Source organism: Trichechus manatus, unplaced genomic scaffold, assembly GCF_000243295.1.
Source record: "Trichechus manatus latirostris isolate Lorelei unplaced genomic scaffold, TriManLat1.0 scaffold00150, whole genome shotgun sequence".
Lineage (NCBI taxonomy): Eukaryota > Metazoa > Chordata > Mammalia > Sirenia > Trichechidae > Trichechus > Trichechus manatus.
In genome coordinates this window covers 3,699,070-3,713,462 of record NW_004444086.1, presented here as the reverse complement: position 1 = coordinate 3,713,462, position 14,393 = coordinate 3,699,070, and the positions used below count along the sequence as shown (strand labels likewise).

At 38.6% G+C, this 14,393-nt stretch overlaps 1 protein-coding gene across 1 annotated transcript in view; it reads left to right on the top strand.

Moving 5' to 3' along the window:
• The window catches only part of AP1AR (adaptor related protein complex 1 associated regulatory protein), a 47,827-nt gene that overhangs the window by 14,352 nt on the left and 19,082 nt on the right, over positions 1–14,393 (top strand). The window contains exon 2 of the mRNA XM_004385908.2: positions 12,284–12,332. Within this exon, the coding sequence (XP_004385965.1) occupies positions 12,284–12,332 (49 nt within the window). The remainder of the gene's footprint in view (positions 1–12,283; positions 12,333–14,393) is intronic.

Genomic DNA, 14,393 nt, shown 5'->3' with positions numbered 1-14,393 from the left:
GGGTTTTCAGTGGTTGATTTTTCAGAAGTAGATCACCAGGCCTTTTTTTCGAGGTGCCTCTGGGTGGACTTGAACCTACAACCTTTCAGTTACCAGCCAAGCGTGTTAACCATTTGCCCTGCTGAGGGACTTCTTTGTATGAATATGCTACAGTTTACCCATCCTCCTGTTCATGAACATTTAGGTTATTTTCAGGTTTGTTTGCTATCATAAACTCTTCAGCTAGCATTTTTATAAATATCTCTTTGTACACATGTGTAAGAGATTATTTAGGGAGGGGTGTGTGTGTGTGTGTGTGGTGTGTGTGTGTACGTATGTATGAGTGAGGTCCCTCGGTGGCACGCGCAATTTGCGATCCGCTAACCTAAAGGTTGGCAGTTCTAATCCACCCAGCAGCTTCATGGAGGAAAGGCATGGAGATTTGCTTCCATGAAGATTACAGCCAAGAAAGCCTTATGGAGAAATTCTGCTCTGTAACATTTGGGATCACTGTGAGTTGGAGTCGACTCAACAGCAACAGTTTGTGTGTGTGTGTGTGTGTGTGTGTGTGTGTGTGTGTGTGTTTTACACTATATAGAGGAATGAATATGTACAGCTTCAACTTTATTAGAATTTGTCAGACTTTTTCAAGGAAATTATAGCAGGTTATACTTCCACTAACAATGAGTTTCTGCTGTTCCATTTCCTAACACTTCGTGTATTGTCAGAAGTTTTTATCCAACCGTATTAATGTGAAGTGCTATCTAATAATCATATTAAATTTTTATTGTATTCCTGTATACCAGCAGCAAACAGAAATGCATGTTTTTAAAACTACCTTCTATGATAGCGATGAAAAACATAAACTATGAATAAATCAGTAATATGTGTGTAAGACCAGAACAACATTAAAAAAAAAAAAAAACGAAATACGTGGAGGGTAATACCATGTTCGTCGAAAGACTCACTATGCTTAACATGTTAATGCTGTCCCTACTGATCTAGAAATTCAGTGCAATTCCAATCAAAATTCCAACAGGATTAACTGGACCTTGACAAGATGATTCCAACAATTTTTATGGAAGAGCAAAGGGCCAAAAATGGCACGGAAATTTTGAAGACAGTAACTTGTCCTATCAGATTAAAAATGAACAAACAAAACAAAACAGTTGTCAAGTCATCACCAACTCATGGTTTTGACCTTTTGGTTAGCAGCTGAGCACGTAACCGTTTATAGCACTCAGGGACTTCGTCTTATCAGATTACAAGCTCTAATTATTAAAACACTATTTGTATTGGCACAAAGATAGGCAAATAGGTGAGCAGAACAGAATATGGTCCCCAGACTCTCTAACTCGGAACCCGAGAGTGGAGCCCAGTAATCTTCATTTTTAATAAGGTGATTGTTGGAGTTATTTTTATGTATTGTGTCTAGTTCAGATTCATAACCTTTTTTCTTCCCCCTACCTCAACTACCAGAGGTGTACAGCAGTCTCCCATCAATAATAACTTACTGTTATTCATTTTTGCCCAAGGGTGGGAGATGGATGCTGCCCTAGATTTACTGTTGCCATATTCTTGTGTTGTTTTATTTTCTGTGACACCTACAACCTTCATCCCTCCAAGAGCCTCTGGTCTATATGAACTTAGGAGTTTTCTCATAGAGTTGTTGTGTTATCATTACAAATGAAATTAATTTGCAGTTCAGTGGGTTTAGTCAAATATGAAATATGAAAGCAGTGAAAAACAGAAAAACTTTAAATTGTTCTGTACTGATTTACTTTATAACTTTTTTAAAGTAAATTTAGGGAGCTTTGTATAGTATGACCCACTTATATGCTAATAATAGTCTAGAAAAGTAGGATGGTTATCTACTCCTCTTTATTTTTTAGGTTACAAAGCAGTTATAATGAGAATATTAGACCAGATTTGCTTTTAATTTTAAATGTCACCAGATTTATTCACCCTTAATATTTAGTGAAAAACTTTTTATGAGTAGTGCAATCATTTTTTGAATAATAATAAACATTATGTAAGAGTATACTAAAAGCATATACTACGAACAGCATTATATATATAACTAGCATACTTTTAGAGTCGAAACTACACACATAGTATGGGAACATGCACAGCAGTATTTTCCAACTGCAGACCTGTGATAGACTGAACTTGAAGGAGGGAGGAGTTGAAGATCTAAAAGATACTCATCTGTGTTTGACCATTGATATATGTTGAAAAGAGCTGAGCTATTGGAGTTGGGTATTTTACATTTTTTGTTTTGTACTAAGTCTTCAAAATCCAATATGTATTTGACAGTTAGGGCTTTCTCAGTTAAGACTAGCCACATTTCAAGTGCTCAATTGCCACACTTGGCTAGTAGCTTATGATGAGTTTGGGGATTTCAGGTCTGAGCAAGAAAAAGACAAGACCATGCAATGACAGTGTTGCAAAACAGCAGTTTATTGGATGGTACTTGGACAAAGTTGCAAGAGAGGGAAAGTCCCTCCCAGTAGAAGACCTTCCAGAGAAAGCAGCATTGGGCCCACCTCCCCAAGGGCAAGGGAACTCCTGGGGGAGAGGGAGATTTGAAAGGGGGCTTACATATATCAAGGTGATGTTGCCCAACAGCAAGGCAAAGAGTCTCTGGATCAGAGACTCCAAAGGGCAGCAGTAGTTTGGGGTCTTTTTATAGCTACAGAGTTTGTCTTCTCTATAATTAGCAGATGTTAGGTGTAGTTTCATGGGGGTATACAAAGCAGGCAAGCTCAAAATGGCTAATGTGCTTATTGGGCTATTTTAAAAGTAATTGGATGTGTAAGAATTTGAGTTTGCTGCTGGCAGGCTTTGGGCTAATGGTCCTAGCCCACTGTGAAGAAATAAACAACACAGGGGTCATCTTCGACTCATGTATATAATATGGCTATTGTATTGGATAGTACAGATCTATACAATGGGATCACAGTACTTCTGTCTCCCTTCCTGTGGAAAGGAAATGTCTTAGTTTGGATTCTCTAGAGAAGCAAAACCAGTAAGATGTACACATAGAGAGAGAGTGATTGGTTTACTTCAAGGGATTAGTTCACACAGTTGTGGGGCTGGCACATCCAAACTCTGTAGGTCAGGTGGCAGGCCAGAGACTTTTGCAGGCGTAAGTCCCAAGTTCTGTAGGTAATGCAATGAGAAGAGTGCAGGGTCCAAAAAGAAAGAGTGAGCTCTATCAGAATATCCATTTATATTCTCGAGGAAGACCACACCCCTAAGGAAACTCCCCTTTCAACTGATTGGTTGATCCCATCAGATCACATTATGGAAGGTCATTTACATTACATGATGTTACATTACGTTAGGTTTCCTTATGTTACGTTATAGTACGTTACATTATGGAACAGCAACCAGTCCAGTATCTGGCAAAACCACTGAGCATCATAGCCTAGCCAAGCTGACACAAAGAATTAACCATCACTGGAAATTTATATAAAATACATTTAAAAACTAAGCTCAGTTCTTAGCCTACTGTAGGTACTCAGTAAATCTAAGTCTCTCTCTTTGCTTTCTATTATATTAATACTTGCTAACATTTGCTTCTTTGTTTTCTATTCTTCCATTTCCTCTACTTAACACATTCATTCTTTTACGTTCAGTCTATTTTCTTTAAGTCTTAAAGCTTAGGAGAGTTTCCCAAAGGTAATTGTAATGTAGCATGTCAAGGTAACTGATTATGTAATGCTTTTATAGTTTTGTTTTCTGTATTTCCAACTTCTTGGGAGATAACTCAGTCTTCCTCCCTCACCCAGGAATAGGAAATCCTTAAAAAGCAATTGGCATGTATGTATTGATAGAAGCGTGAAACATATGTGTGGGAGGGGAAAATTGCTGACACTGTGTCTTTGCCTACAGCCAACCTTCCTTGGGATAGTGAGGCTATATAAGGAGGTGGATTTCCTGGGTCCTAAGCAAGGAAGAGGAGCCCTGGTGGTGCAGTGGTTAAAGCATTCAGCTGCTAACCGAAAGGCTGGTGGTTTGAACCCACCAGCCACTCTGTGGGAGAAAGGTGTGACAGTCTGCTTCTGTAAAGATTTACAGCGTTGGTAACCCTATAGGGCAGTTTTACTATGTCCTATAGGGTCGCTATGAGTTGGAATCAACTTGAAGGCAGAGGGTTTGGGTTTTTTTAAGCAGGGAAGAAAAGTACTCTTACTGATCTAGAATTGAGAAGTAGCCTCAGAGTTAATTTAGAAAGCACTTTTGAGGGGTCTTTGGGCTGATGTTTATGTTAATGCTATTGGCTTGGGATTTGAATAGAAGGCCCTCACCCAGGCTCCAATTGTAACTGAATGTCAAACTCTTTGGCATCTGATAACCACAAACCTGCTCCCTTTCCAGCCTTTCCCATCTCGGTAAATGGCAATTCCATTCTTCCAGTTGTTCAGGCTAATAACTTTAGAGTCATCCTTGATTCTTCCTTTTTATACACATCTCTACATCTAACACATTAGCAAATTCTGTCAGCCCTGTCTTCAAAACTGCTTTTCACTGTTTCCACTCTTACTACTGTGATCCAAACTCTTATCATTTCTTTGCTGTACTGTTATTGCAGTGACTTCCTAATTGACCTCCCTGCTTCAGCCTTGCTCTCCTACTGTCTATTCTTAACACAAAAACTACAGTGATCCTTTTAAAATTCACATCAGACGGTGTCTTAGTCACCTATTGCTGCTCCAACAGAAATACCACAAGTGGATGGCTTTACAAAGAGAAATTTATTCTCTCACAGTCCAGTAGGCTACAAGTCCAAATTCAGGGCATCAGCTCCAGGGGAACGCTTTCTCCACCAGCTCTGGAGGAAAGTCCATGTCATCAGTCTTCCTTTGGTCTGGGAGCTTCTCTGCACAGGAACCTCAGGTCCAAAGGATGCGCTCTGCTCCCAGTGCTGCTTTCTTGGTGGTATGAGGTTCGCATGTGTCTCTCCTCGCTTCTCTCTTTTATATCTTAAAAGAGATTGCATTAAGACACTGATCTGGTCAATCTCATCAGTATAACCTCATCACAGTGATAGAATTTACAACACATGAGGAGATCACATATAATCTCATCATAGTGGTAGAGTTCATAGCACATAAGGACATCACATCAGATAACACAATCATACAATAATAGGAATCATAACCTAGCCAAGTTGCTACCCACATCTTTTAGGGGACACAATTCAATCCATGACAGATGGTCTACTCAGCATCCTCCAGGGAAGTTCTTATAGAGCTAATACATTCTTAAAGAATGATGGTATTAGAAAATCATGATTTTTGCGTAATGGAGCCCTGGTGGCACAGTGGTTAAGCGTTTGGCTGCTGACCAAAAGGTGGGCAGTTCAGATCCACCAGCCACTCGTTGGAAACCCTATGGGGCAGTTCTGTGTCTTATAGGGTCGCTATGAGTTGGAATTGACTCTATGGCAACGGTTTTTGGGTTTTAATGAAATAATGGGGGACTCCCTGGGTGTGGATGGTGAAAACGGTTAACACACTTGGCTGCTAACTGAAAGGCTGAAGGTTGGAGTCTACCCAGAGGTACCTCAGAAGAAAGACCTGGCTATCTCCTTCTGAAAAATCAGCCATTGAAAATGCTATGGAGCACAGTTCTACTCTGACACACATGGAGTCACCATGAGTTGGAATTGACTCCATGGTAGCTGGTTTGGTTTTTTGGTTTAATGAAATAATGAGGCTAAGCAGTGATTATTAATGGATGCTACATTCATTAGGTAAAAGGTTGATGAGGAACTTTATAATGAATGGATTATACTGACAGTACTGAACCTGTAGATCAATCTTAGCTTCAGTAAAAGTGGTACACACAAGAATAAAGTTCCTCACGGTTTGATGTGATAACAAGTACGTAGTACCACTTAAGATGGATTCTTGCCTAAAAAAAGATTGAACTCAATATGATCAAGCTTTTACATCACATTAGCAGTTTACAAGAAATATAGGGGAAGCATCGAATGTGGGTGAAGTGCACACAGCTTGACCAAAGCAAACAGTGTCACTAAGAATTACACAAGTGAAAAGGATGTTTTTGGTAAAGGATATGACAAATACAATTTTTCAGCAATACCAAGAACAATCAAAAATATGAGTGTGGTTACGCAAATATGTATATAGGCATAAATGCATATGGGTATGAATATGTGGGTATAAGGGTGTGCACAGATAGATGTATCTATAAGCATACATACATATAAGTATGTGTCTGCTTGCATGTATATCCATCCACATAGGGGACGCAGTTACAGATACTTCCTAGACATGACCAAACACCTTATGGGATTGATTTTCTGGGTTTGAAGACTTAGGACCATAGTCTCGTGGAACGACTCAGTTAATTGGCGTAATATAGTTCATAAAGTGTATGTTCTACATCCCGATGTGGTGAGTAGTGTCTGGGGTCTTAAAAGCTTGCGAGCAGCTGTCTGAGATAAAACTACTGGTCTCTGCTCATCCAGAACAAAAGAGGAAGAAGGAAACCAAAGACTCAGAGAAGAAAGTAGTCTAGAGGACTAATAGTCTACATGAACCTCATCCTCATCCATCCTGAGACCAAACAACTAGATGCTGCCTGGCTACCACTACCGACCATTCTGATCAGGGTCACAATAGATGGATCCTGACAGAAAAGGAGAAAAATGTGGAACACAACTCAAGTTCTTAAAAACTCCAGAACCCTGAGATACTCTTTAAACCTTAAACTGAAATTATCCCTTGAGGTCACGTTTTAGCTAAATAACAGATTGGCTCATAAAATAAAGAATATCACCTGTGAGTAATGAGCTCCTTTGAAAAATCATCTATATAAGTCCAGATGGCCAAAAATTAGGGGGCAAGGAAACTAGAGTACTGGAAATTGTACAACCAGAACAGAATGAATGAGAATAATGGCACATTGTGGAAAATGTAACTAATATTGCTGAATAATTTGTGTAGAAATTGTTAAATGGGAGTCTGATTTGCTGGGCAAACTTTCACCTTAAACACAATAAAATATTAAAAAAAGAAAGAAATACAGGGGATAGAGGAAAAAGTTAGACAACATCAACAGGGAAAAAGATCAGCCAAATCCAGAATGTGAGAAATTCTAACAGTAAAAATGACACTATTTCCTCACATATCAGTGGCATGAAAAAAGGTGATGGTGCAGGGAGGAGGGCTGTTACAGTTTAAAGAAAGGCTTAAGAGGCCTAACAAACAAATGCAGTGTATAGACTATTTGAATTCGGATGTGAACAAATCAAGTGTAAAAAGATAATCAGGGAAATTGAAATATGGACTGGGTTTTGGATGATACTAAGGAATTATTTTTAGTTTTGTTAGGTGTGACGATAATGTGATGATTCAGTTTTTTAAAAAAGCTCTTAATTAGAAATGAAAATTGAGGTAAAGATAAGATAAATTACTTGTCTGGGATATGCTTTAAAATACTCTAACAAAACAAAATAAAAAATGTGAGGGGATGAGGGGTTAGGAGGTGGTATAAATGAAATAATGATTTGGAAAATGGTAAGTTTTTAAGCTGGGTGATGGGTACAAGAAAGTCTTACACTCTTTGCTCTACTTTTGAGCATATTCGAATTTTTTTAAATGTGAAAAAAAAAGAATGCCAAAGACAAAAATCTCTTCTATGACTTCTCATTTAATTGAGAATAAAATCCAAAATCCTACCCATGGACTACCAAGGTCTGTGGTCTGGCCCTGGCTACCTGTCAGACCTCATCTCCCTTTCTCCTTCTCCACTCCAACCATTCTGCCCAATTGCCAAGCACAATTTTACTGCTGCATTTGCTTCTCTTCTGCTTAGAATATTTTTTCTCCAGACATCTGCGTGGCTTACTTCTTCATTGTCTTTGGGGTCTTAGTTCTGATTTTATTTTAACAGAAAGGCCTTCCCTGACCACCCTAAATGAACTAACCTCCCTCCCCTAATCACTATCCTCTGTTTACTCAGGTATTTTTCTTCATAGCGGTTCCAACCACCTAATATATTTATCACTTTATTTATTGTCATTCATCCCCCAAGAGTGTTAGCTCCAAGGCGGAACTGTTTTATTTACACTTATATTGCCAGCACCTAGAACAGTGCCAGTGCCAGTCACTTCGTAGGCACTCGATAAATATTTATGATATAGAGCTATAAAAACCTGAGGCCACTTTTAATAGTTAAGTGCCTCCTTTGCTTTCCCCAGTTGCTCCAGTTACTCTTCACTCATATTCTCATCGAGAAAGAAGTAGGGAAGTGATTGCCCAGAGTCTCCCTCTAGAACCAAACGGTAAGGTGGAAAATGCAAAATATCAAGGACAGCTTGTAACAGGAAACATTGAAAAAAATATATTCCAAATTTGTTGGGCTTTTAAGCATCCAATAATATGGAAAGATTTTAGTGTTAATTTCTTTCCGTTACTACTTAAGTAATGGAGAGCTCTCATCTGAGATGGTACTTTCAAGCAGTTGGCTTTCTAATTACCTTTAAAATATATATCAATATTTCTTGACTTCTTTTCAGATAAATCCCAGGATAAAGCTCCTCTGAATAAAATGTTGCCTTCGCTGTGTTTGCTAAATTCAATATTTACTTCAATTTGACAATATAATCTTAGCATTTATGATAGTAGGAATCAATATATGCCTTTTGTGAGGAATGAGGGCTCAACCTAATCTGTCTTAAAAAGAAAGCTTGAATTTTTCCCAAACTTATTTTGCTTTTCTCTTTACCTTGCATTTTAATTGTTTATTGCTATTTCTTAATATCGGAGCCCTGGAGGCGTAGTGGTTAAGAGCTCAGCTGCTAACCAAAAGATTGGTAGTTCAAATCCGCCAGCCGCTCCTTAGAAACTCTATGAGGCAGTTCTACTCTGTCCTGTGTCCTAGAGTCACTATGAGCCAGAATCAACTTGAGGGCAACAAGTTTTTTTTGTTTTCATAATTTCTTAATATGGTTTTTTGCCATTATGTCACTTAGACTCATGTTTATTTATTAGCCAAGGCTGGTTGTGGGACAGAAGCCCAAATTAACATAGGCTAGAGGGGAAATTTATTATAGGATACTGAGTTTCTCAAGTAATACCAAACCTTGGACAGGTCAGGAATGTAACTAGTCCTTAGGAATGACTTCAGTGCTGTCAGGCACTCTTTCAATTGACTTCATTCCTCTCAAAGCAGATCATCAGGAAGCATAATACCTAGCAATGCCCTGCAGCTGTCAGGATGGTATTGTCTCTCTTGGCTCAGTTTCCATATTAGGCTAAGTTTCCATACATCCCAGAACCAATCAAATGAGGTCTGGGATGGCTGTGGTCCAACTGCTTGGTCAGATAGTCAGGGAGTCAGAGTCATGCAACAGAACATGATTGTCTTCACTATAGCTGGGTGTGGATAGAGGGGACAGTTCCCAGGAAAAAGGAGACATTTGCAACAGACAATTCCTTGGGCTTCTCCTAAAGTTAACCATAGATCTGTGTATAATTGGAACAGAACACAGTGCTCCGTGGTCTAATATAAGTATAGTGCAACAATTACTTCCCTTCATTTGGACATTGTACTGCTTAGCTTTAGGCTTTGCTTCAGCAATGAAGTCATACTGATGGCTCATATTAAGATACTTTGCTTAGTATTACTTAACTTTATTTCATTGTTATATCACTGAGTAAGCCTGGAAGGGGAAATGGATTAGTCAGAGACATTCTTCATTTGGGGAAAAGAGTGATCATCGCAGAGAAAGAAGCATATAGCTCTTTAAGCGGGAATCCTAAGGCCAAAACACAGTGCTACTTGGAGGCTAAACTCATTATTGTTTTTGTTTGAGAAGAGAGCAGAGAGTGAGGGCACTAGATGGTTAGGGAATTAAGGGTATTAGGTTTTTACTGGAAATGTCCCATGAATTATTAGGTCTCTGGAATGACATTGAATACTATATCCTCTGCTTTTCTCCAATGATCTCTTAATGGGTAATCAGACTTTTTTGTGTCTGTCAGCAAATAAAGATAGTGGCAGCAAAAATAGCACCTGTTATTTCATTGCTCTTTTTAATCTTTAGTAACACTAATATGGCATTCCCTTTCACTAAACACCCTTTCTCTCTCCCTCTCTCTCTCTCACACACACACAAATCACAAAGCATTCTGACCTCTAATTCCAGGATTCTACCATCACTAAGAGACGTGCTTTCTGTTCATGAATTCTGACACATAAGGAACCCTCAGTGTAATTTTGGATCCCCATTGTGGTGAGGCTGGGGAGTTCTCTTCTCCATCAGTTTTGGCAGCTGTTTACTCCACAAAAGGTCAGCAGTTCGAATCTACCAGCTGCTCCTTGGAAACCCTGTGGGGCAGTTCTACTCTGTCCTATAGGGTCTCTATGAGTTGGAATCGACTCGACGGCAAAAAGTTTGGTTTCTATAATGTGGGAATCACATTATGGGTGAAAGTGTTACATCTCTTGGCACTTTCAGTGGTAAAGGAGTTTGAGTGGCTCTGTCCTATACCAGCTTTAATATTGTGGGTGTTAGAGTGTGGATAGACAGAATAGAGAAGATGCTATTTCACTGCATGTAAGCAGAAGAGAATGATTAAAATTAAAGTCAATATTTGGTCCTAGTTGGAAAAGTTAACTTAATGGATTGTTTGGTTGACGTGCTGAGCAGTTTTTCTTTTTTATTTGTGGGAGCATGGGGAGAGAATAAAACGCACCTAGCTTTGTGTAAAGATATGTGATCTCTCCATCCAGAGATAACCACTCTTCACGTATTGGCAAATATTCTCTTGAATTGCTGTTGTTTTACATATGTTTAACCAAATTGAGAACATACTCTTTGTCTTAGTCATCTAGTGCTGCTACAACAGAAATACCACAAGTGGATGGCTTTAACAAAGAGAAATTTATTTCTTCACGGTAAAGTAGGCTAAAAGTCCAAATTCAGGACATCAGCTCCAGGGGAAGGCTTTCTCCCTCTGTCGCCCTTCTCATCAGTATTCCCCCGGGCTAGGAGATTCTCTGCGCGTGGACCCCGGATTCAAAGGACACGCTCTGTTCCTGGCACTGCTTTCTTGGTGGTATGAGGTCCCCCTGTCTCTCTGCTCACTTCTCTTTTTTATATCTCAAGAGATTGCCTCAGAACACAATCCAGTCTTGTAGATTGAGTCCTGTCTTACTGACACAACTGCCACCCATCCTCCGTCGTTAACATCATAGAGGCAGGATTTACAACATACAGGAAAATCACACAATAGCAGGAATCATGGCCCAGCGAAATTGATACATGCATTTTTGGGGGGACATAATTCAATCCATGACACTCTTATACATTATTTAACACCTAAGTACTTTAGCAAGATATTTTTCTTGATACAGTAAAAAGAATGAGATAGTCTGACTGAGAGTGGAGGAACCTTTGAAGCCACGGCCCCTGGACGCTCTGTTAACCAAGAACTAAAAGCATTTCTGAGGCCAACTCTTCAGGCAAAGATTAGACTGGACTATGGAACGTAAAATGATACTCATGAAGAGAGTGCTTCTTAGCTCAAGCAGATACATTAGACCAAATGGGCGGCTTCTGTCTGGAGGCAGAATGAGAAGGCAGGAAGGGACAGTAGCTGGTTGGATGGACATGGGAAAGCCAGGGTGGAAATGGGTAGTGTGCTGTCACATTCTAGGGATTGCAACTAGTGTCACATAACAATATATGCATAAATTTTTGTATGAGAAATTAACTTGAGCTGTGAACCTTCACCTAAAGCACAATTAAAAAAAAGAAAAAAGAATGAGATAATTTGAAAGTTTAATTGTATTCTGTTCTATGTAGTGAATATAGTAAGTTAATTTGTTATAGGTTTAGTGTATATTTGTGCAGTGAGTAAGAGCTCCGCTGCTAACTGAAAGGTCGACAGTTCAAATCCACCAGCAACTCCTTGGAAACCGTATAGGGCAGTTCTACTTTGTTCTGTAGGGTCACTGTGAGTTGGAATCGACTCGATGGCAATGGGTTTGTTTTTTTTTGTTTTATTTTGTTTTGTTTAATACCAATAAACAACTGTTAGTTAACTAAACGCTATTTTAAATTCATAACTCTAAGTTTAAAAATCTGGATTATTTATATTCTTAAGTAAATTTAGTGGTTCCTTTTTATAAATATAAGATACTATATGTTAGAGAATTCAAAGTTGTTCTTGAGGAAATGTTCCTATGCCACTAAGTTAATTCTATTTTAGGGTTAATTTTGATTTTCAAGTTAATGTTTTTCTCTGTTTTTCTTTTCCAGATCCAAGTATTTTAGAACATGCTCAAGAGGTGAGCACTTAACTATAGAGGTAAGTAGAGTCATGAATTTGATTGGATTAAAAGAACCTTCAGGAGGGCAAAAGGGACTTTTTTTTTAAGGGGAAAGGATTTGTACTTAACTTTCGTATGGACTGTTTAATATTTTAGTTATTGTTGATGCTAATGAAGAAGGAAAAGATTGGGACACTGGGGAGAGAGGTGGATAGAGAGAAGTAGTTTGCAGAAAATTAAGGTCCTGTTCATCTCATGGAGTTGGTATTTCTACTTAAGTGTTGTGCCCCTGTGTCCCCCCCCCCACTTTCCCCCTCCTCACACAACTGAGGAAGAGGATACTGTCTTACCAGTCATAGTATCTCATAAAGGCTGGGAATTCTAGAGATAGACGGTTGGCCTATTCCAACAGGGAAATGTAACAGAATCAAAGCAGCAAGGTGATTTTAAGCAACTCTCAGCTACTCCATCATATAGTTTATGAATGTCTTTGCACATAATTCTTACTACAACACAATGAAATAGGCGGTGGTCACCCCATTTTGTGGACGAGAAATCAAATGCTTAGGTGAAGAAATTTAGCTCTACCACACAACCTATAAGTAACAAAACCAGTCTAAAACTGCCTAGCTCCAAAGTTTGAACACTGTACTTTTCTGCCTTCTATACTAAATAGGGAAGATGTAAACCAGGAATTAGTTTAAAAAAAAAAAAAATCAGAAACCAATACAACAAATTCAAGGTAATATATAATTTTGAGTAGTTATAAGTCATCTCTTTAGATTCTTATATTTTCTGAACCTTTGGAAGTCATTGTTTTCCTCTAGCTCTTTGAATAAAAAACAATATTAACAATAAAACACTTATTCCTGTTCCTTCAAGGGATTATTTGTATTTAAAATACAGATATTTAAATAATGTAATTTAATAGTAATGTCTTCCATTAGATCATTTGACATAATAGCGTTATTTGTTTACATTCTTATCTCTAAGACATTGTATTTGGAGGTAGCAACTACCGTCTAATAGATATTCAGTAAATAGTTACATGAATGAGTGTTGTTGCTGTTGTGTGCTGTCAGTCACTTCCAACTCATAGCAACCCTATAGGACAGAGTAGAATTGCCCCATAGGCTATCCTAGGCTATAATCTTTATGGGAGCAGATCGCCAGGTCTTTTCTTCCGAAGAGCTGCTGGTGAGTTCAAACCACCGACCATTCAGTTAGCAGCTGAGTTCTTAACCACTGCACCACTAGAGCTTCTTATGAATGAAAAGATGAATAAATATAACCATTTCGAGAAACTCTTATTTGGTATCTTTCTACTCCTTGTTTCTTGAGTAACTTTTTCTTATGGCAATAAGTTGCCCCTGGGTGGCTCAAACGGTTTGTATTCTGCTGATAACCAAAAGATTGGCAGTTTGAACCCACCCAGCAGCACCATGGAAGAAAAGGCCTGGCGATCTTCTTCAATGAAAATTACAGCCAAGAAGGTCACCTTTTAGTTAAATAACACATTGGTTCATAAAATAATGAATATCAACCGTGAGTAATGAACTCCTTTAAAAAATCATCTATATGAGACCAAATGGTTAAAAACTACTCTAGAGCAAATACGAGAAGGTAGGGGGGCAGGGAAACTAGAGTACTGGAAATGGTACAATCAGAACAGAAGGAATGAGAATGATGACACACTGTGAAAAATGTAGCCAATATCGTTGAATACTTTGTATAGAAATTGTTAAATGGGAACATAATTTGCTGTGTAAACTTTCACAAAAAGCACAATAAAAGATTTTAAAAAAAGATTACAGCCAAGAAAACCCTATGGAGCAGTTCCACTCTGTAACACATAAGGTTGCTGTGAGATGGAATTGACTCAGTGGGGGGAGACAACAACATGACTTTAAGTGAGCTAGATTATCTCTTATCTGACTAATTAATCCCATCATGTGCCAAGAAGGCAGAGAACTGAAAGTATTTAATGAACAGCGCAAATGAATGCCAGCTTTTATTTCTACTTTGTTCAGGGGTGGATTATCCAATAGGCAAGGTAAGGTGAGCACAGTGCTTACCTTGCTTACCAGATCAACTGTAGT